Raw genomic sequence first — 24,052 nt, 5'->3', positions numbered from 1 at the left:
GTGTATTATACTCATCATCACACACACATCATGACGCTGACTCATAAATACTTCCTGTTGTTGTCCATTAAAGCCAAAATTGGAGTCCTTGTTCCCAATAAAACTATGATGTAAATGACGCACTGCTATTGGGCAATGCCCGAATGATGACTTAAAGTCACAGGTGTTTTTCGCTCTTTATTTTACGTCTTTGCATGGTTGTGGTGCACATTAGCTGGCGTGCTGCTTCGATCTTGAAGTGAAAATTCTTTAGCAGACCTGAACATTCAACTTTCGTCTCTTACCTCAAAGAAGATTAACTGATTTTTCTAAGGGATGGGGGCAGGGTGCAGGATGCAGTCTTTATGATAATTAACAAAACAGGAGGTTAAAACATTTATCTTGTCTGGGTATTAATTAAGAGACAAATAGTTTAAAACCACCAGTGTGTCTGGGTGAGATAAATGGTTAATGCGGATTGGAGAGTGTTAGTTCTGAGGCATAAAATTTGCCATCACAGTGCACACACAGTTAGTTAGTTTCAGGATGAGGGGTGGCTTATGGACTTATCACCACATTGAGTTGTGTGCATCTCCTTTTCTCAACTCTACTTGTGATACGTGTGAAGATCAGGATACCTCTGTGGTGACCCACAATTACACTATGTTATTACAACTGCAGTAAAATGACATAATCTAGCTCAGCAAATGAGCTGTTTTTACTGCAAACCCCATCGCAGATACATGATGAAGCTGATGAAGCTGTTCACAAATGCCGAGGACATAGTAACACATTGACAGGCTCTGCACAACTGTGTTTACGTACAGCATAAAACCCATGGAGGAAAGCGATGTTGCCTATGGATGTTGTAATTATCCTTTGTCTAAACTTGCTCTCCTTAAAGTACATGGAAAAATGCCAAGAGAGCCTGAGTGTCAAACACAGTTGCTGCCATAAAAACTGTATACAGTACAGTAAGCTACGCTCCACGTGTCATAATACCTGCTTTGTACGACCTGCTGTGAGTGTCCTGCTGATGGAGAAGTTCTGCCAGTTTGGAGGACACAAAAAGCAGATGATGCGTTAGCCCGATTGTAGATATATTGCTTTTGTGTCGTTTTTGGGATCAAACTAAAGCCACAAGTTTAACATGAAGATTCAACGTTTACACATCAAACAAATGACTTTTAAATTTAAATTAAAGGTACATTCAACCCTTTTTCAACTTAGATTAGATGCAAAGTTTTGCACTTGATTTAAATCTATAAAAATGTAACTCACACCATCTGCTATTAAAAACATCCAAAAGAGCCAGATCACTGAGGCACTGGGGCTCATTCGAGACCTGTCATTTGATAGCAGCTGCAAGTATGCAGGGCATCTATATTTCAGGCACTTTTAGAATCCCAGATTTTTGATACTCTCATTATTTGTCATATGCTATACCTAAATTTAACTGTAATTTAATCTCTATTCAAAATTAGCAATAATCAGGACCCCAGAACCGACATTTTGCTCCATTAGGAATAAGACTTGATCACCATGAGGTCTACTGGCCCTGATATTTACCTTAAAAGGTGCCACACACCACACACACACCTTTATTCCCTACAACATGTGGGCACTTTCTTATGACAGAATCTTAAGTAGAAGCATTGAAAAGCAGTGACGCATATTTGAGCTCTCAGGAACAAGCCTACGAGCAGTTTTTATGGCCTGATGCAAGATTGCGACGGGGCTTTCTCAAGGAGCGGTCAGCTTCCTCAGCCTCGGCAGAGGGGGTTGCATGATGATGGTTTTGGGGACATTACGGCACAGGAAGCTTTGACAATTATTTTGTTTTGTTTCAGGAGGTTTTCAACAGCGCTTAAAGACAGCGCAACAAATTTCCAAACATTTTTCTGTAACTGCAGAGAAGGAAGTTTACAAATAACATTTTTTTACTGAAGTGTGATGCATGATTGCCATGTATTTTAAATCGTCGCTAGTCCCTTTGGCTACAAGAGTCACTAACAACATAATGTTATCTCTTGTGAGGTGCACAGTACACATGAGTCATATGATAACATGCGAGTCTGACACAGTTTTCTTTATTGGACAACACAGGACATCATAAAAGACTGGCACGTGATCAAAACCCAACAAAAAGGTTGATACAATTTACTCCTATGGCTCCAACACATAAGTATTAGCTTTCGTATTTACTATTAACACCTCGAGAACTATGTGCAAGTTGTCAGTTGACACGTGAAATGAATGGAAGGCCGAAGAATCAGGCACCCACTTTGCATTAGAAGCTGTTACTGTTTGTCCTCCTGACGCTATCAGTTGCTAATAATCAGGGGAGGGGCACACGGCGAAACACCAGGGACATGTTGAAAGGTTTATCACAAACATCAAGGCAACTTGGATTACACTGCAAAGGTTACAATAAGGCACCCTCTTTGACAACTGCTCGCCTCTACTGATGAGCAGTGATTTCAAGATATTAATATAAAGATTCCCCACAGACAATACTTCTTTCAATAATTGTGCTTGTGAATGTTTGCAACACTGGGGTTATGTTCTCTCACGAAACCAGCGTACATCTATTCATCTTTAGAAATGTATGTGTTGAGTCAGCAGTTTAAGAGGACACGCAAATACAAATGTCTCCATAAGACCGATAATGTTGTGCACCTTCCAGTTCACCAGTTACTTCAAGCTCGCGCCTCCGGTCTTACTAATATGCATGCGCCGATTCACAGTAGCTAAACAAAGCGTTTAAATAAAAAGCCCTTCATTTTAAAACACAAACACAGGACATGAAAACCGAGGCAAAGGGCCTCAGAGTTCAGCAGTAGGGAGGTCGTGGTTCTTCAATGCACATTTATGCCACCCAGTGGTTGTTTCTCAAAGTGTTTCATGGAGGTATTACTCTGTAACATCTGTACTGGATAAGACACATGACATTAAAAAAAGGAGAGAGGATTAACAAATAATTATATAAAATAAAATGTACTGTAGCAGTATGGAACTCATAAGCACGACACACACAGCGCACAACCTCCCACTTCAATGGGGAGATTGAGTGACCAGATGTTGAACTTGTTCCGTGTGCCGTGGAAAAGTCTAAGCTTAGTCAGTGTAATTGGGTTTTATAACAACATAGCATCCTCTTGCTACCTTATAGCAAGGTAAACAATTAAAATGTTTCGTGACATTAGTTTACCTTTAACTCCCAGTGCAACTTTGGCAACAAAGAAAATCAAGCTAAAAAAAAGGATATTTTTATATATATCATTGTGATAATTCCAGTTGTGACTTGCCATGATGTGGAAGCGTTAAGCTAGTCTTCCACCTTCTAGCTGGCAGTCATTGGTGGCATTTACATAGAAAAACTATATGATGCTTCTTAAAATGGGATAGCACAGCAGTGTGTTTTAAGTGCAGCTCTCTTAGGTTCTTGTAAAAACTACCCAAAAAAGAACTATTATAACTGGGACATACTTCAATACGTGCAGGCTTAGGGGATTTAATTATTCTAAGGACTGAACATTTAGAAACGTAAATACTGACATAGTGACACTAGTTTTCCCTTTCTACGAACCCCATTGATTTGACATCCATAAAGCCTTTAAATTTTTGCCACTGCAGTGGAGTACATCATTCATTCCATGCACTGAAAGTAGATGAGCAAATAAAAATAACTGCACCTCAATGAAATTACAAAAAAAGGCTAGTCTAATAAATTATAACTGATTAAAAAAGAAATTAAAAAAACTTCCATCTCATATGACTGTATTCAGCACTATACAGTATCAAGTAAATCCCCATAATGCAAAACCAAAGGGTCCCCAGGATGGCGCTCTAGGGTTCACCTGCCTCCTGGCTGTAGGCTGGGCTTCCAGCAGTGGCAGGGTGGAACTGGCAGGTTCCTATGCCACCGGTGTCTGGATTTGGCAGTCACCATCCTTTAGCTCCTCCCCATTCTTTCATTTCAGCTCATCCTTTGTGGCTCAATGTGCAATGTGGGCCAGACTCCACACAGGAACTAAACAAGGGGCGAGACCCGGCAATAGGTCATAAAATTCACAGATCTAACAAAAAATGCTGTCACGATATTGACAAAGGGCCACACATACCTTAACTTTTGGTCTGTACTTGAGGTAGGTTGATCTAATCTGCAAACTGTAAAATGAGCGTTTGATTTAAATGTCCATTAACAGATGATGTGATAATCAAAACAATCTCCAGAAACAGCTTACCTGAGAAGTATGTGCAGGTAGGACCCCAAACCAGTGAAGATGTGCCACCAAGCGTGGAACTGCGTTGCTACTCCGACACCAGGGGGCAGCATTTTTCTACTGGCTCTGAGATAGAAAAAAAAAAGGCCAAATCACACTTTGATTTCTTTCCCACTCCTGCTTATATTCTCACTTCGCAGCTACTTACCTTAATGAGTCACAGAAGATATTGTCAATGTTCCACAGCAGGAACCCCAACATGAAGATGCCTAAGGAGGTGTAACACAGCGGCCTGAGCCATGGGTACACCCTGAAAATGAAACAAAGACACCAAAACAACACGCTTCAGCATGCGGCTTCTTCACTGAATATTCACCATTAATGTTACTTTGATATGGTAATGATAATAATAATGTTAATTGTCCTGCTGGCAAACTCACCATGTAACAATGAAAATGGATCGCATCACAAGGCAAGCAACCAGAGCACCATACATGACCTGGTAGTGACACATAAAAAAATACATACATTACACTTTACACTATTTAAGTTTCACACACAAGTCACACTTCTTTTCTGAACAAATTAAAGCAATAAGATGAAGAAAGATGTTATCAGATGGTGAGTGAACCCCTCTGTCCTGGCCGACAGCCCCTGCCTTAGATCCTTTCATCTACTGCCACCTACTGGCCGTATCGGCTGTGTTGCATTTTCATACTATCCCGCCTTACTTCTTAAATATTCATGCCGGGAAGACAGAAAGCCCTAAAAGAAGGCAACAGTTGTTGGTTCATTTACTTTAGTAATTTTGCTAAGCAGTTTCATTTCTGATCACTAGATTAAGCACTTTTTTTTCACAAAGTTTGTCATCCTGAATCTGAGAGGTCACTAGACAAAATGAGGAATGAGAGAACTGTCCTTTCATTTTCACTTTTCATGTTCATGTAAACAGGGACATTTGAGATGAAGGCTGTGATTCTGAGTTTTTACCTCTTTCATTGGCTAAAAATGAGTGAGACTGGAAAAAATCTCCAAATATTGTTCCCTGGCTCAACTGCACACAACTGAGGCTCACTCTAAGGTCAGAAAATATTTTTCAAAATATGTTCACGTGTTGGTGTGCCACAGAGAAGGGGCAAAAGTATCACCGCTGCAATAGAGCAGTGTGATTGGTAACCGTTTCCAACCCTGAAAGACCAAACAGAGGCAGATTTGTCCCATTGTAATGTGAAACTCTAACCGGTACATACAAACATTAGCTACAAAAGAGGTGGTTGTGTTTAGTGGTTTCTGTGGTTATGAGATTATCCTTCTCCCTGGTAACAATTCTTACCTGTTGTTAGATCCCTTAATTAAGAGATCAGCAGTTTGGTTGTCTTGGTTTAACCTGATAACCGCTTTCAGACGTGATCTTACAGCAACAGAATGACGAAACTTCTTACTCATCAGTTTATGTATATTTCTGTATCACTTTCAACAAGTGAGAAATCCGAACTGCATGAGTATTCATTTGGTATATGACAGGCGTTGCAGAGAAATCTCACAGATCCCGTCACTAAGAGCTAATTAAAGAGCGGCGACGTTCAGCTTTACCATGCCCTGGTTTGACCGTATCATTGTAGATGCAGCACCGTTTTTCACAATGAGCATGAAGAAGCATTCTGGGTCGAGCTGTCGCTGCCATCTATCCTCTCATATCTCTGTCAGACATACACTCACCGTGAACTGGAAGAGACCAAATGAAGCTGCCTGTTCAACATGCTAAAACGTGTAGAAAAGCACTGTTTTCCATCCGTTTTAGATCACCATAACGTGCTTGTTGGGCTGATATGATTTTTTTTATGGAAATATGACATGTTACCCTAAGAAAACTTTGACTCTTAAAGAACTATAACTCATTTGATGTTTGATTTGATGTCCAATAACATGCCGAGGGCAAATATTGCGTTTATACCCCAGATCTCTGTATCACTGTCACTGTATGTATGTCTGAAGCCTGTCACATTCAAAGCAACAGAATACCTTCATTTAACTCTCTTTCAAACACGCTCAAGTCCTTGTATGTTCTGCCACTCACCGAACAAACTGCTGTCGAGTGCTAAGCTGCCATATCTACTTGGTCATATTTGTTTATGCTAATTTCGGAGCGCGCCCATATTACGATCATTGCAGCACTGTACCAGCTCGAGATCTCTCTGCCTCAAGCACAAAAAGGGGCAGAATCTGGTTGGTGATAGAATAACCGAACAATAGAAATGATCTATGTCTTCTATAAAAAAAAATACAGAATGAATCAAATATATTTCAGATTTTTCTACTGTTTCTGCATGTTGCACCGTGGGTCTGATTTAGCTGGATTTAGCTGCATATATAGCAAACTGACAATCAACATGAATGGACTTGATATCTGAATAATTGAACTAACTGATAAGGCCATTGATCTAAACACAAAGGACTTGTGTTTTAACAAACCTTCTCGCACCACACTGAGTGTGCAGGCTGTGTTGGAAAGCCCAATGTTTGCACAAGTTAAACGTGACCTGCAGCTCACTGAGCCCTGATAGCAAACAATGAGCAATGCGAGCACGGCACAGAGCACTACCTTACCTGGTGAAACACCGGCTCCTTCCACTGTAAGTACACCTGCGCAACAGGAAACAGAGAAACTGCTCAGGAGGATGTGACGCTCGTTATCTCTCATACGACAATACGGTAACAAATAAATTATTATTATTGTTCAAGTGGATGGGGATGCTCACCAAAGTGACCGAGATGCTGAAGATTAATAATAATGCAATAGGAAATAAGCTGATGGTGTTCTCTTGCTTGAAGCACTCGTATCTGAACAGGATGGCAGCGGAAAACAAAAAGAGATGAATGAAAGTGGGACGTTAAGCCAGATTTTTACCTTCACACATGGAGCAAAAGCCAAAAAATTATGGCACAGCGCACTTTCTCCGACTGGATCAAGCTATCAGTGTGCAAGCTACTGGGTTCTTTTTTAAGAATTTTCTTCTTACGACCATTCGTCTTGTGCACTTCATCACCTAAAAAAAATCCAAAAGGCCGAACTACTTACAGACAGTAGACAAAGACACATGTGCTGTAGATCATTGGCAGCTCATCCAGTAACTGCAAAAGCACAAAGGAAGCGCAGTGTCACAGCATGATTTAGCATTATACATTATATATATTTGTCTTACTGTGTCCAACAATGAGTTGAATGCAAGCACAGCTTTGCTGGCATACTTATGTTTCAATGCAGCAATGTAGCCTACCTGCATCTCGTATAGCAAAGTCATGTGGAAGCACCAGGAACCGACACCTACAGCTGGGCGACAGACGCCAAAAGAAACCTTAGAAGTCACGATATTCTCACAAATACGCAGAGTTACAAACAGCAGTGGCGGTAAATGTCGTCTGACCAGAGAAGCCGTTGCAAACAACTGCATTATGCATGCGTTTGATCCGGGACTAACAGAGAGCAGACAAACTAACCCGCCAGTCCGAGGAATGAGCAGATGTAACGAAACTCCAGGCCGTCACGAAACGTCTGGAAGGCGCCATAGATCGGAGGAAGAATCATAATCAGGTTGCTGACAGTGTTCCCTGTTAAAAAAGGAAGAGATAATTATCATTAAAGATAACTGTTAGTAATATAAAAGGACTACTTCTTAAAACGTCTCAGACAAGTGAAAAATATGACTTGTAGATGGAAAAGGAGAATGTTGTACTGATCAAAGCTGAATCTGTCTGTAGAAAAACAATAAAACGCAAAAAAGGGATGGGCAGCAGTTTTCTTCTCCCTTGTTCTCCAGAGGCCGGTATTGACTTAGCCAAAAACGATCGAAAAGCCACATATTGAATTACGTTGAAACATGATCGAAATGTGTCGTACGTCACTTTTTCAGTCTTTCAAAACTTCATGCACTACATCTACTGTGCCAGTACTTCATGTATCTATTTCATCCATCCATCCGTCTTTTTTACGCCACATCACAGCTGAAAACTTCACCAGGAACCTTCTTGCTGTGAGGCAACAATCCCAACCCCCACACCAACACCCAGCCCGTCTTTATTTCAGTGAAAGAAAATAAGAATGAGAGACATTTGACTTTTTTAACCATAATAATCATTTAATTCCACTGATTTCGGCATCTATAACCCCTATTTTCAGTTACACGGTTGTAGATTCACAATCAGACCTTCAGATTTGATGTTCTTTTTACTTTGGACACAGATCAGTCCAGTCTCTTAATAATTTTGGTTGTATTTTTATGTTAAGTGACTCGAAGAAAGTTATTGCATAAATAAATTTACAAACCAACCCTTCCTGTAAAACAACACAAGATTTGAGCTTCGTGAAATAACTCAACCTCAATGGGTTTACAATGTTAAGACTAAGAGAGTCATAATTACAGATTATTTTCTGATGATTAACTGTTACGGTACCAGTTTTCAAATTTGTGCTATAAGCCCCCTCTAAACTAGCTTTTGGCCATAAATCTGACAAATTGCCTCCTCTGAGTTCTCCGTTTCCAATCGGCTTAAAACCAAAGGGTGCCTACAGGCAGGTGCAGCGGAGTTTGGCTTTGCAGCTGGATTCATGACGTCAATGGTGAACTGCCGTCTGTGCACTACGTAAGCTGAGAAACGCCCGAGGATGAAAACTGTGGAAGTAAATCTCCTCTCAGGTACCACAGCTAGATGATCAAAGGGTTACAAAATAAAGAAATAACTGGGACAGGCCTAGTTTGGAATCTGCTCTGAAGCAGGCTATGAGCGAGATGACCATTTGTTGAGCAATCGATTCGACTGCACAGGAAAAAGGAAAAGACGTGGAGAAATGTAGATTCTCTGTTGAAAGCGTATAGCTTTTATAGCTTGATTACCTGGCGAGAGGTGTAGCCACAACAACATTTTTATTTCAGTTTTTTTAATGCTCTCAAGACCATTTAACACCACCAAGGCTGCACCTAATAAGTGTATGCTAAACTTGTTTATGAACGCTTTAAATCAGTGTCAGTTTAATCAAGAAAACAACAGCAATTAGAGTCCAGTCAAGTGAATACTGAATGATGGAACCAAGATACTGATACACCTGTTAATAATGTATTCATGCAGCTTTTCTTGCTGGCTCAGGCTGCGATAGCTGTGCTGTTTGTAACTTGTACAATATTTTTAAAATTCCTAACCTCCGTCCTTGTTTGTAATTCTGTAAATGTTTGCAACTGCTCGTCTGCTGCCAGCACTACCCTTCTAAAGAGAATCTCTCCGCTTAGCGCGACTACTTTTATTAGGCTGCAATCAGATAACACAACGCTATCTTGGGATATTGAACTTGCTTTGTGGTGCAGGCTTAAGTAGGACAAAGGTCGTGTTTAAGTGCAGAGCAGAAAATGTGGGTGAGGGACTGGTAGTCGGGTGGCAGGTGAGGGGTGTGGTGGCTAGTTGTGAAACTTAGTCAGCTGATTTCCCATGTTTCAGCTTCAGGATGAAGGATGCCCTTTGACTAGACTGGTGTCAGCGTCTTTCTCCTTTGGTCCCAGCTTACTGCGCTGGTTGCACATCATCAGGCCCACATGACAAAAAAGTACTCACCTCGCTCTTCATGTGGTCACGTGCAAATTCAGACACAGAAAGCAATCAAGCTTGCCAACAAAAGCAGATTTAAAAGCTAATACTGCTTCCTACTATCTGAACTACTGTGACACCGTCCATTATCTGCAGGTGCCTGATAAAAGTCTTTGGTCTTTGAGAGTGTCCTTTGAAAATGGGCAGACTAAGGTCGTTGATAATACATTTACAATCTGAACAGGGTGTTCTCTGTGTGGTAATGTACCCCTTAATGACCTCACTCCGTCTGCCTTCTTGGGTCGCCACGTGCTGATGCAAAAAAATGAGAGATAGTGTACGAAAGCACACATCAAACGAGGTTTAAAGGTGCAGCAGGACCTCTGTGCTGCAGCAACAACGCCACATTCCAGCCATTGTCACACGAACAACAGTTTAAATGGCAAACAATTCACCCGTTGCTGAAAACAACAACCCAGCTAGGCCAGCATGTGTTATTAGTGCAAACAAAAGCTTCAACTGTCAGGATCCTCCAAAATGTGGCACTGATAAGACTTCAGTGCTGTGAAAGAATACGGTAGGTCGATCAGGACAAAAAGTGACTACACTTTTAAAAAAGCAGTAGTTCTAACTCTAACCCACTTAGCCTCCCTTTTCTTTGGACTAACTGTTGCATTGCTCCAAACAGCAAGAATACACACAGAAATAGTTGCCTTAGATATACAGTCTAAAATAACAAGCAATGCAAATGCATTCCTATACACATAGAGAGACGTCAGAAAAAGATTTTGCTTTTAATTACAAAGCTATTACATACACGTTTAAAGAAGAGGGGTACTTGTATGATGAGTAAATAAAAGCCTTTGCCATATCATGGCATCGCTCCGCTGACATAGCAAAGGTTTGAACGGTCTGACACAAACAGCGTTTACATCTTAGATAATAGTTCCCGAGAAACCAGTTTTGTTTTTTTATCATTAAGTCAAATCACGTTTGATCAAGTTTCATGTGGTGCCTGTCCGGCCGGCTTTGTACATAAAACAAGTGGGAAAGTGGAATCGTGTGAACATGTTCACGGTATCTATGATAACGTTAGCCGGCACTCTCACAATTGCACGGACCAATAAGCTCTAGTAAAGCAACATGCAAAGCAGCTCGACACGGAGCAGGTTGACTGCATCTCCACGTCAAATAGGGCTTCCTTTTCCTCACTAACTTACGGTTCCAGTCGGTTAAGAGCCGTGTGGGCTAACGTTTAGCTAACACGAAGAGTTGACACAATATAATAAACCCTCTCAATTACTGTTACAACCGCTGCAGTTTGTGCCCCTATTCAATGTTTACGTTATTAAGGGCGACTGCACGCACACTTTGTGACTCTCCCATCCAAAAGCCTCCTCACACTGACCCCGACCGTCGCAATTTTAAAATAATCGACGCAGAAGCGTTTGACTCACAGTATTCCGCCATGTAAAAAGAGACGACATAATTTTCCTCGCACCAGTCCAGCGTTGAGGTCGGCCTCCCCCAGTATCCTTGCCTGTCTATCGAGGGAGCCATGATGGAATAGGAGGAAGCAGTGGGTACTAACGGATTTGTAGTCCCATCACAGTACGGGCACTGCGCGAGCCCTCCTTCTCACGCGCGCCGCGGTGGCAGATATGAGCAGTGTTGTTTCAATAAACTACAAAATCTAAGTAGGACAACACGATTGTAAGCTCATTTATTGCATTATTACTGTCGTTGTTAATGTCATACATTCTTTTGAATATATACATACATTATGATTACCTATTCATTATCTATTATTCAGCATTACCGTAAAATGGCCATTCTGTCAGTTGAAGCATGCAGACAAAACAGAACTGAGAACACTTTACTGCTTTGTTTTTTCAGAAAGCCACAGTAACCAAATAATTTCAAATCAACAGAAAATCAGCAGTGTGCGCAATGATTTGGGGTAACACGCTAAGAAAAGAAAATACAGTGGTGATTAAACAATAAGTGAGAAGAAAACTAAAAAGCAGCATTGTATAACCTCTTGGAAGCACCCACGTTATTGCTGTTTTGAATGAATCACGATTGAAAAATTCCAGTTACACAACAAAAGTTTTTGAATAAATTTGAAGTACCGGTACTTACTCGAAAGTCAAACATTTCTTCCTCTTCCCAATATCTCTTATCTTGGTTATCTCTTATTCATCAATGTTTTACAGATTCTCAGAGTAAACTAAATCAAGAGAAACTGCTGAAGACGTGTAAACCTGATTTGTGTCACTTAACTCCCAGGTTTAAATTTGTGTTATTGAATACAACTAAAATGTACATTTTTAATTTAACGTAGATGGTAGTCTTTATTCAATTTTCCAAAAATGCGTTGTGATTGAATTTACTCCTCGAATTACAGCTCGATTAAAAATAAATAAAAATGTGCTGAGTACCAGATTATGGCCTAAATTATGTTTTTTCCCCCCTTGAAATGCAGCCAGTTGTTATGTAGTACGTCCAGATGCCCACTAGGTGGCGATATACAACAGTAAATATCCAGGAATGCACGAAAACAGCAAGTAATATCTCCTCCTAGACCATTTAAATCCCATCATAGCTTTAGTCTATTCAATCATTATTCGTTCATTCATTCAGAGGTCATTCAAAGGTTGTTGTTGCAGCTTTTAACAAGTGGATGTGCACAAATATTTTGATGGCGTCACAGTATTACAAGTTTGCGGATGTGTACGACTGAAAGTCTATAAAAGCCCTCGCGAAGAGAGCATGGTGGCTATTCAGGCATTCTAAGTGGAATTTTTCAGCTGAAAAGTCAATGGAGACCTGACTTGAACATGTTTGCCACAGGCTAAACTGCTGCTCCTACCTGGCGAATCAAGAGTCACGGAGGAGAGGGATCTGTATATAATTTCAACATAACGTTCCATGTTGCTTCTTTTTCACACTTTTATTGCAAAAACGGGAAATTTGTCACAGACCAATCACCTTTTGGAACATTAAATCATCAGCACACATATGATGAACAAATGAATCTTATCAACTCAGGCATAAATAGATTTGTTACCTGGTAAGCACCAGTACATTCCGGGTTTATCAACACCATGAAAAAAAAAACCTGTTGGAGCCTGCAGCAGTGCAAAGAATCTACACAAAAAGATGAAGACCTAAGAACATAAGAAATACTTTGCAAAGTGTCAAAGTAAGCTATTTGGTTAGTAAGTTTGTTAGTAACAGTGTTTTACAAAGAATTTCCTAGGTCTGATGAGAACTAAAGCCCTTATTATGTTCACATACTGCCAATAATACAATTAAATCTTTTGATTTAAACCGAATCTTAGACATAGGATCAAAAAAACTGTAATAGTCCTCATCAGGAAATTAGGGTACTCAGATAAGCCTGCTCAGTGTAAGCTAGTTTAGTTAATCATTTAATCTGACTAAGGGGAAATAAAATAGAAATATAAAAATCTCAAGTGTGCATAATGCTTTGTTTACTCAACCAGTAGGAAATGCTCAAACACATCTCCTAAGTTATGTATAAAGGAATGCTCTGGGTTTGTGACATGAAGGAATGCACTTATGTAGTATACGACATCCATTTCATTTCCTGTTTCTCTCAGTATTCAGAAGAAAATCTACACTCACACAGCTAGACATTTAACTTTGAGATACAGGTCAACACATGGTTACAATTCATCTCTCATTTTTTCACCCTTCGGTCTAACCATCCTGCCGATGAACAGGATGGAGTTCGTCCTCTGGTCCTTCACAAGGAAAATGAAAGGGTGGTCGACGTAGAATAGTTTTGGGTTTTTGAGTTTGTCTGAGCCAAAGATGCTGGTGTCAATCTCATTTCCATCAGTGTCCCACTCTATGGCAGAGGCGTGGAACACACCAGACAGGTAAAGATCCTTCTTCCCAGAGATGTTGGACAAGTCAGCCTTGGATTTGTCCACAGCCTCGGTCAGACCCAGCTCCTGGAGGTGTTTCTAAAAAGGATCAGACAGATAAGGTTTGACATGGATTCCGTAAAAGACTGAGAAAAGTCTGACTCAGAGGACTGAGCTCTGGTCATTTCAAGCCTTGAAACTGGTTGCATCGTTTACCTGCAAGTTGTGACTGACTTCCATGCTGACTTTTGGGAGAGAAACAGCTACTGCTGTCTGCTGCAGCTTCCCCATCCACGCATCCAGCTGCTTTTTGGTCACAATCTTCTCCAGCCTCTCCAAAGGTTCCACACTGTATGGCATGATGAACACCACAGTGGACTTCTTTTGAGCCAGGGGCATGCTCAGAATGGACAATTTATTGGTTTTATCATCGTAAAAGTTAAAGACACCTAGAGAAACAAATTATACATTTGTAAATATCAGCAGTCTTGCCATCGTTTGACAAAATGGTGAATAATATCTTGAAGTGTTTTAGATTTTGTTTGTGAGAACATTAACAGAGCTGCCTTCGCCCACCTGTGCGGTGCATCATCTGGACTGAAACAGTGTAGCTACGGGACACCATGAAGCCACGGTTGTCCACCATCTTATGATGAAACTGCTCATCCCAGTGAGCTGTGAGAAAAGATCAAGGTTATTTTGGATGTCTTGAAGACAACATCAGTGATTGTTGCACTTACAGAGATTTCTACACCTACGTTTAAAAAACATAGCATTGATGATCATTGCTCCATCAGTTTTCTCAACATCCTTGGTGACCTCAGGGAGTTTTCCGTCGGTGGACTTAGCCGCCCACTCGTTGATGGACTTGACGGCACTCTTTTTGTCTCTGAAGTTGATCTTGGAGTGGTCACAGTTGTAATGCTTTTTGCTGCTCTTGACAAAATCATCCACAAAGGTGACAGAGCTGGGTCCATACAGGCGGTTGCTAATCTTCCAAGTGACATTTCGGGTCTTAGGGTCGCTCACCTCGGTCAGGAGCTCAGCCAGACCAGAGTGTAGCTGCTCATCTTTAACTTTGGCTGCGTTCAGAATGGTTTTCACCTGTGAGGCAGTGGAGGCCTTTGCCCCGAGAGCCACCAGACCCAGAGAGGAGGCCACTACCACAGGCGAAATGAGGATGTTCTCAACATTTTTCTCCTTTGCCATGTTTTGGTAGAGGCTGAAAGCCAGGTTGGCGCTGTTGTCAGCCAAGATGGTGGCGTGGTTGCTCAAGACTTTGTCTGCTGATGCAGCGGTGGCAGCTGAGGCTGTTGTAGCCAATAGAACGAGGGATACTAGGTTTGTTACCCACACGGCATGACGATGACCAAAAAAAGCCTATAAAAAGATACAAAATTAAACTTCTTTGTACAATTAAGTAACACAGTTAAAATACTGGCCCATGAGATGTTATTTCTGCCTCTTTTACAGTTTAAACAGATTTCCCTTTCAAATTTTGAGCATATAATTTTCTGCGTTCTGGATATTGTTCCCACTGAGCTGCTTAAAGGACTTTTTCCAACACTCAGTCATCTTTAGCACTGCCTAATGTGTCTCTGGAGGTTCTTTTCTAGATAGTTTTAAACACCCGGATGTTTTTCTGTGGCTGAAGAAAACTTATTTGTAACTACAGACCATTATCCAAATGGTCCTTTTTATCTAAGGTTCTGGAACACTTAACTTCTGCACAGCTGGTACCATTTATGAATGATAACTGTATAGAACACTTCACACTAACAGCTCTTATTTAGGTGATCAATAAACTACTACTGAGAGCAACAACATCGTCCTGCATCTTTACGAGTCCTGGGTTGGATTTAAGGACTTGTCTCTTAGTTTTTATACTCATACCTCTCCAACAGAACCCTTTTAACTCTGAACAACTTTTCCTATTCAGTAGCTCAGCTGACTTGTGGCTTACCACAGGTTTCAGTCGTTGCCACCCTTCTGTTCTCCATTTACAGGTCTTGGCCAGCTTATTCAGGACCGTAATGTACATTACCCTTTTCACACTGATGACACTCAGCTGTACCTGCCATTAAAACCCACAGACTCCACCAGCCTTGCCAATCTCATGGCGTTTCTCTATTGATTTTTAAAACCTACTGCTCACCCACAAAGTCTTAAATGGCTTCTAAACACATCTCAGACTAAATGACCAGGTATATTCCCCCCTGACAACTGAAACCTACATGTAGTGTCCTGCTAAATATTCTTAAGTCATAGTTTGTGGCAAAGGGAAATTGGGCCTATAGCTTATGTAACTCTTTGCCCACTGAACTCAAGTAGGCTGAGTCTGTAGCTACCCTCAATCCCTCCCTAAAACTTTTCTCTTTGTGAAAGCCTTTGGCTGATATCATGTCACCATTGTGCTCATGTAAAAACATCCATCTGACCTAATTCTCTTTCTTGTCGAGAGCTTTGTAACATTGTTGAGAAAAGTGCCATACAAATTACACTTTATTGTCATACTGTTATGTTATATACTGTTAAATGAGTTATAATTATATTATTCAATTTCTGAAATACCCCAACCAGGCACTATTTTTAACTTTAAAGATTAAAGCACAGTGTGTGGTTAACTCATGCCATCTAAAGGAGATCTTTCCGAGAAGACCTCAAGGCAACACTCGCATCACAGCCACGTAGGCATATGTGGGATGTTTCCAAGCCGAAACAGTAGTCAATTTGATCTGAGTTTACAACAATTACAGTTTTCAAAAATTCTCTCTCTGAGCAGTGACTCTGGTTGATTCTGATTGGTTCCTTGTTGTGTGGGAAAGGTAGCCACGTGATGACCAACGTGCCAGCAACATTAGAATTTTATTCCAGTCCACGTTAACGTTTGGGCGTGTTCTTGGGGGGTGGGGGGGGGGGGGTGGCTGAGTTCCTGAACAGCTGTGTCCTGCAGCTTCCCAGACATTTTCAGTTCGATTACTTTTGCAACATTTTTCTTAGTGTCTTCAAAACAGAACAGAAAGTCTGTGTTTAAGAACAGACCAAATAGAGTTAATGCATTAAGAAATTATTCTAGAAATGCTTTCTGAATTGCATGCTTTCTGAACTGCAATAACGTATTTGACATAAAACTATACTCTTTTCCTTTAAATGTTTAATGACCCAGTGGTCATCTTATTTTAGCACAAGCTTACATTACCCGTGACATTATGGTTCAGTGGCTCTCTCTCTGTAAACGGTTCATCTCACTGGACTTAAGACTTAGTTTTAACGAATTACAAGTAACTCTTGTTAACTATCAGAGCAGTTATAACAGATATGCAGCTCAGTGATAATGTTATTTCATTACATACTGCCATGTCACATGGAAACAGTGGCATACCTGATAGTGTAATATGTAGACAAAGCAGGGACCGATCCTGTCTCATGGATGTAATCTGGTCAAAAGTTGCAGCAAACTCACATGACTGGATTTTCATTCATTCTGTTACAGACTTAGACATTTACTTTTTTCTTTAACCTCTCCAATTAAATGTATGAGCCATCCTGCTTAAATATACAACAGAATCGAACCCAACCACATAGCATAAAGATAGACTGTTGTCTCTTTTCACATGCCTGGGCATTTCTCACCAGTTGAGTGCAGCCCAGATTCTCTCCCTCCCCCATACTCCTAAAACTTTCATCTTACCATTTCAGATCCTTTGAAGAACTCAGCAAGTTTCTCGTTGATTACGAACAGATCCCCCAGGACTGGCCTGCTGTGCAAGAAGTCAATGTATCTGATAGCAGAGAACTGAAGTTTATGAAACAATTACCCTAGTCTTAGTGCATGAAAACCTCTGTCCTGGAATCTTTTTTCTTGGCCAGTCCCACCCATATGGAGCAGTGGGAGGAAAGCTCTCAATGCCCCCAGGTCCTAAAGTCTGAAATTATAGTTCAGAAGAAGTACTTAGATAATTAAACCCAAAATCCTCAACCCATTTTGTCATTAAGGAACCAATAACAGCTACACCTCATTACATACTGATTACAGTGGCAGGAGGATATTGATATTTGAGTGGTGGCATTACTTATTCCCTTATAAAACTTACCAAACAAACTTCAACTCTAGGTTGAATTGGTCCTATGAAAACTAGTAGACATTCTGGGCACACAGCAAATGGTGACTCTCACATATAATATTAATCATTATATTAACTGCTGTCCCAGGGCCTTGACTTCCTTTATTCTTCCCTCTGTCACCTTGTTATAGCACCTCTGTGCCCTGATCTCAGAGCTTGCAGAGAGCCAGCTGGAGAATCTCTTCAAAGACAAAGCAATAGTACACTTGCTCTTCTAAGCCAAGGCAGCTATACCACAACTCCACTTTCTGATGTTTCTTCAATTAAAATATACCAAATGTGTTGAATGCAGAGCCTTTCCACAAGAGGAGCAGGAACCCTGACAACGATAAGAGATAAATCAGTGCACTGCTTCTTTAAATAAATGTACACAACCTTATCGGTTTACATTCCCTAAATTCACTATGGAATGCAAACTGCACAGTATCACAAGGTGTTGATCAAAACTATACTTTTTCATTTAGATCAACATGAAAGAGACAAACAGACATGGTATAGGGTTGTATGATACCATCACTCATCAATGAAATGACATACATAAAAATCACATTCAATATCTGTCTTTTAGATGTGCCAGTGCCCTCATAATCTGAAACTGTAACTTGAACTATATGCTCTGGATGCAGATTTTTTTTTTTCTCCCTGCATGAAACTTTCCTTCTTTCTTATCCTACTGACGTCATGGTTATCCTCCTCCTGTTTGAGAGCTGCTTATTGTTTGGGGGTGGATCAGGCAGCAGGATGTCTCAGGAACAGCGGATGTGTATCCGGTGCACTGCTGGTATTTTTTACAGCGTGTTACCGTTTGTTTTTTTTTAAATGTAGAACCCTTGTGTGGTGTTCATATTGTCGTTACTCAGCCAGTGTTTGCGGGTCTGGTGGATCCGTTGGATTTTGAACACATGACCACATAAAGTAAACATATCAGTAAACATATCAGACAACACGTCAGCCCCATTGAACACATGGCCTTTAGCCATTAGCCTATGTTGCAGATATACTTTTTGCACTAGATGCATGTATGTCGTGTTTTTCTGTCCATCTTGGGTCCGCACGCTTCGCACCGCTTCTTCTTGTTGCTGGTGTTCACTACCTAGAATAATGAAAAGATCAGGAATTTCACTAGCGCCTCTCTCTCTCACGAGACACGAGTGCCAGACATGTACTGCAACAGCATCACACACTTACTTCAGGCTCTGCAGATTGTGGTTCTGTAGGTTGGGTGGATAGGGCACCAGCATTCTCCTCCTGAATCCTCCTCACGATGGCTGCCGGGGGCTGGGGTTCTGGGGACATGTCGTCTTTCCTCGATTTGTGGTCTCACCAATGCCTTTCCCAGATCCTCAAGAAAGAGGTATCTCTTCTGGAGCTTCCCTCTGTTCCACTCTGGGTTCAGTGCCACCCAAATGACAAAGGCGTTGTATGCTGAGATGTCCAACATGTCAAAGAATATCACCAGTGGCCAGCGTAGAGTCCTCCATTTGCAGCTGTAGGCCGTCACCAGCTTGTCCATATTGTCTACTCCTCCTTTTGTGGCATTATAATCCATGATGATCTCTGGTTGGTGATGTTCCTGGTTCACTGATTCTTCCATCCCTGTGCAGTGTACTCATGAGTACCACATTCTTGCCTTTCTTTGGCACATAGGATACCAGGGACGTGTCAGCCGTGTACGCAAACTTGGAAGACTTGATGGGTCTGTTCTTTGAAGTCAGCAGTTGAGGTGGGAGCTGTGACTTGTTCTTCCATCTTATTCCCACCATGGTCAGCTTCCTCTTTAGGAGCTCCTGTCCCAGCTTGAGTGAGGTTAAAAAATTGTCGCATGTGATATTGTGTCCACTGAGTCCCTGAGACATGTCAAGGACAACTGTCACTCCTTGGTTTTTCTCAGGGGTTCCTCTGTCAGGTTTCCCTGTGTAGCCTTGTAAGTTCCAAGCAAATGAGGAAGTGGCATCACAGGCAGCCCAGATCTTTATGCCAGGTTTAGATGGTATATACAGCCGAAAGGGGCAGCGGCCCCTAAATGGCATCAGCTGCTCATCAATGGTGACATCTGGCCCAGGGTTGTGCCGCAGTGGGAGGCGGCGCACCCACTTGTCCCACACTGTCCTGATGGCAGTTAGTTTGTCTCTCTGCCATGGAGCTGGTCTGTCATCTTAGTTGTCAAAGCGGATAATCCTGGATATTAAGTGAAAGTTCTCCAGAGACATTGTTGCACGGAAAATTTCTCTGCCAGTTTCTGCATTCAGCGGATTCAGCAGATTCCCCTTCTATCAGACCCGAACAACACAGATGATGTGCATCAAGAACGTAAAAGACAGATCTAAGGGTCCAGTAGTAGTATGAATCTCCTTTTGTTGCAGAGCAGCGTTTTGTTGTCTTTTGCATAGTATCACTAATTATTGTGATGCAATTAAACTTCAAGGGTGGAAAATATATAAATCTGATTCCTATATTTATTTATCATTCATTTTTTATTTTTTCTATTCATTCATTTTTTAATCATTAAGAAGTGAACCTTTCTTAGTTTCCAGGTTTTATCCTCCCTCAGAAACAACTTGTCTCAGTCCTGCATGTTAGAGAGATAACCTCATGTTATGTCTACCCTGTACTATATTTTGACGACAGTAGATAAAGGCGTACTTCAGCGGCTTAGCTATGACAGTTTAGAGGTTTTGTAGGAGATGTGTTTGAGAAATCGTAACAACTAACATTGGTAAAACACATAACGTTTTAAATTCCACATTTACTGTAATGCATCTTTTTTTTTGCACTTTAGGCCTTCAACTGAAGCTGTGACAGGTAATAATATGACACTTCATAATGTTGCAATTCATTACAGTCGTGATATTGATGATACGATGTGATTAGGAGTTTCAGGTGTTATGTTGTCCCACAGTTTTTTTTTTAAACACGTCTGAAGTGGTTGTCTTGCATTTGATTTTTTTTAAATTCTCCACACATTGTTTCTTGGAGACAGGTCAGGACTGCAGGCAGGCCAGTCCAGTACCAGTACCGTCTTTAGTACTGTGTACTAAATGTGGTTTTGCATGAAAAAATGCAGAGCAACGCTACATATATTGATCTTTATTCCTTCTATAGTCACGTAAACATGCTCTAAAAATGGACTTTTACTTGTTACTTGATTAGATTACTTGAACAGTTGTGCTCGGTCTGGAACACACTGCCCTAGAATTCTCTCAAACAAGATCTTGAATACTGATTCATCTGACCGCAATACACATTTCCACTGTGTGATGGTCCATCCATGCCCAGAGAAATTTACATCACATCTGGACAAGGCTTAAATAAGACCATTTTTTTTAGCACAGTACAGTTTTAAGTGGCATTTGTGAACGTAACTTAGTATTGTAGTGCTTGATGTGGGTTTCCCATTACAGTCACTTGTAAATGTGGTTATATCAGCTATTGATGAATTATGGTTCTTGATACAGAGCCATTTAAGGCTCAACTTAAACTCAAGCCCTTCCCCTTTGTGGACTAAATCCTTCAATCGTTTATGCAAATTCCAGGAAAACTGGGGATTATCTTGTCTCCTCAAAGATTTAGTCATTTGTGCTTTTTGCCTTTGAAACCAAATCATGAAATTTCACCTGCTGACATCAATTGTTGACATAAACTTTCGTAGTTAACGTCATTCTTTTTTTTTTACCTCAATACTAGCTCTAAATTGACCCTGACCCAAAAGTTAGTAGGAATGTGTTGCACACTTGAAATGCAAAAATGTGTTTATCAACAAATGAAATGAAGGTGACGAGTCGAAACATGAAATGTAAGAGTAGATGTAAGAGTAACTGGGTTTTTGTGTGTGTGTGACTTTCCACACACCAACCTTTTATCATTTGAGGCTGTGGATCATCTAAAAAACTGCTCTGGATCCTCTGAATTGTCACCAACAATCACATGATTTTGCTAAAAAAGTTACGAAGGCCATCAAGCGAAATAGAGTTCTTTAATACTTTGCTGCTGAATTACATACATTTAACAGGCTTACTCCTCCTGGCATATCTTCATTGTAGCCTCCCAGTATCAGTTTTTGTCATCGTGATCGTCAGCCATGTTCCCTCACCTGTACATTAGGCTTTTAAATTGTCTGTTAGTTAATGCAATAAAAAAAAACAATGTTTTTCTTTTTGTTTCAATATCTCACTGGACAATTTCAAATTTATAGATTAATTTCCTGCTATATCCATGTGTTTTGTTGTTCTCACTACAATTCAGATTGGGGCACATACAAGCAGGTGACCTACAGATCAGTGGCCTCAGGTGCCCTCTAGTGACAGATAGTGATTTTTAAAGCAACTTAAACATGGAGTTAGGCCTACTTACCGTGACCACTAGAGGTTGACAAAGAACTGTCTATTAATGGAGGAACATGAGTCATTCCACTTTCTTTTTACTACTTGTGCTGTTACCACCACAAACTGAGTAAAATCCTGTTGTGGTAAATTGAATTATAGGAAGAAATAGCGCATGTGAACGAAGTGTGTGTTCTTAATGTCAGCAGGCCTGCACATGCATGTCACCTGCTGAAGAACTGGGATCTTCACTGCCTCTGCTAAATTGTTTAGGATTAAAGGGATCTGCCGTAATTATCCCAAGCCAACAGTTAATCTGTGACTGCTGGGCCTGGAATAGATCTCTTACAAGAAGCTACTCATCTGCTCTACCTCTTTCCCACTTTTTTGCTGTTGCATTGCAGAGACTCCACGGTTTGTATCAGTGGTGCACATATTAGAAGTTATTGAATTATACCATGGCAGATGAGTAAGGTGGAAAGCAGAGCCCTGGCATCCTGGATAAAAAAGAGACATAAGTTTTCATGATATACTGAAATGATTTTAAATCAATGAAAGCCTTTCTGACTGTTGGATAGTGTCACAAATGAAAAGTCAGCATTGTGAATCTAAAATGATTTTTTTTTTAGATATGACTGGAACTCATAAGCCATATCAAGATTTAAAGGTCAAACTGAATATAAAGAATCATATTTTCCGGATAGGCCATCATATTAATCTAATCTAATCTTATAGCTTTTATTTATTGGGACATCTTTAAAAAAAAACTTCCACCAGTCCATACCAGGTCTTACAATTCAGTAAATACAACCTAGAGATGAACAACACATTGTGATTCAGCAGCTTGGAGAACCACCTTGAGGGTGATTGAGGGTTGCTGCATTTATTTATGCACAGCGTTATTAAGGTCCTGCTACAGAATGTCAATCAGGTTGAGGTCTGGACTTTAACTGGACCATTGCAACACCTTGACTCTTTCCTTTTTCAGACACTCTGTTTTAGAATTGCTGCTGTGTTTGGGATCATTGTCCTGTTGATGACCCAGTTCCAGCCAAGCTTTAGACAGATGGCCTCACATTTGACTCAAGAATTTTTATGTATACAGAGGAGTTCATGGTGGACTCAATGACTGCAAGGTGTCCAGGTCCTGTGGCTGAAAAACAACCTCAAATCATCAGCCCGCCGCCCCCATACTTGACAGCAAAGCTACACTGTAAGCTGTTCTTTTTGGAGGAAGGAGGCTTTCTCTTTGTAAACCCTTAAAACAAGCCATACATGTTCAGTCTTTTTCTAATTTTACTGTCATGAACTTTAGCATTTACCATGCTAACTGAGGCCTGTTGAGTCTGAGATGTAGCCCTTGGGCTGTCCACAGCCTGACCTTGGGGTGAACTTGCTGGGATGTCAAGACCTTGGTTTCATTAGTAGCACCTGGCTGTAACTTATCCTCTTTATTGCTATGCATAAAGATCTACTTAGTTTTTCCATATATTACTTCAGCATTTTTGGTTTCAGAGAGAGAAAATGACACGGTGTAATATGTCTTTTTTTTGTTTGTTTATCTGGGGTTGCATTTACCTAATTATAATTATGACCAGATGGGTTTTTTTTTCGTAAAAACTGAAATATATTTTACTGTTGGTACATTCCGAGAAACACCTAATGTGGGGCCCAGTTCTCACCCTACCCACAGACACCCACAGTGAAGTTTAATTACCCCCTCCCCCTCAAAGGCTTTGTCTATAACCTCCAACATACCTGACTTAGTCCTGGAAATGTCTCTCACACCCAATCTGGCTCCAATTTCATGTGACTGAGTTACTGAAATGATGTAAACAAGGGTATGGAGAAAAAGGTCCATGACTGAAAAGTTCTCCTTCCTGCTGCATGTGTCTTGTGTGACTGCTGTTGCCTTTTATGTGATTGTAAATACA

General features: G+C 40.7%; 2 protein-coding genes across 2 annotated transcripts; both read right to left on the bottom strand.

Annotated features, from left to right (window-relative positions):
• Positions 1–2,051: 2,051 nt before the first annotated feature.
• acer3 (alkaline ceramidase 3) lies at positions 2,052–11,384 on the bottom strand. Its single transcript, XM_072374762.1, has 11 exons — positions 11,237–11,384; positions 7,704–7,814; positions 7,484–7,536; positions 7,285–7,337; positions 6,965–7,046; positions 6,813–6,848; positions 4,646–4,704; positions 4,414–4,515; positions 4,227–4,331; positions 4,104–4,149; positions 2,052–4,012 (listed from the first exon to the last, which is right to left on the bottom strand). Exons 1-11 carry the CDS (start codon positions 11,337–11,339, stop codon positions 3,959–3,961), a joined length of 804 nt encoding a protein of 267 aa, XP_072230863.1. The 5' UTR covers positions 11,340–11,384; the 3' UTR covers positions 2,052–3,958.
• Positions 11,385–12,717: 1,333 nt separating this feature from the next.
• On the bottom strand, positions 12,718–17,543 carry serpinh1a (serpin peptidase inhibitor, clade H (heat shock protein 47), member 1a). Its single transcript, XM_072375025.1, has 5 exons — positions 17,367–17,543; positions 14,434–15,055; positions 14,252–14,350; positions 13,892–14,124; positions 12,718–13,774 (listed from the first exon to the last, which is right to left on the bottom strand). Exons 1-5 carry the CDS (start codon positions 17,367–17,369, stop codon positions 13,472–13,474), a joined length of 1,260 nt encoding a protein of 419 aa, XP_072231126.1. The 5' UTR covers positions 17,370–17,543; the 3' UTR covers positions 12,718–13,471.
• Between the last annotated feature and the right edge of the window lie 6,509 nt (positions 17,544–24,052).

The sequence above is a fragment of the Leuresthes tenuis genome, unplaced genomic scaffold (genome assembly GCF_036924035.1).
Source record: "Leuresthes tenuis unplaced genomic scaffold, fLeuTen1.0.hap1 SCAF_21, whole genome shotgun sequence".
Classification (NCBI taxonomy): Eukaryota; Metazoa; Chordata; class Actinopteri; order Atheriniformes; family Atherinopsidae; genus Leuresthes; species Leuresthes tenuis.
This window is presented reverse-complemented; position numbering and strand designations above follow the sequence as displayed.

Coding starts and splice junctions, on each gene's coding strand:
- serpinh1a (XM_072375025.1), bottom strand. Junction 14,351..14,433: donor CAATGCTATGTTTTTTAAAC/GTAGGTGTAGAA, acceptor CTTTTCTCACAG/CTCACTGGGATGAGCAGTTT. Junction 13,775..13,891: donor AAGTCAGTCACAACTTGCAG/GTAAACGATGCA, acceptor GATCCTTTTTAG/AAACACCTCCAGGAGCTGGG.
- acer3 (XM_072374762.1), bottom strand. CDS start 11,339: ATGGCTCCCTCGATAGACAGGCAAGGATACTGGGGGAGGCCGACCTCA. Junction 7,047..7,284: donor TGTGTCTTTGTCTACTGTCT/GTAAGTAGTTCG, acceptor CATCCTGTTCAG/ATACGAGTGCTTCAAGCAAG. Junction 4,013..4,103: donor AGTACAGACCAAAAGTTAAG/GTATGTGTGGCC, acceptor CCCCTTGTTTAG/TTCCTGTGTGGAGTCTGGCC.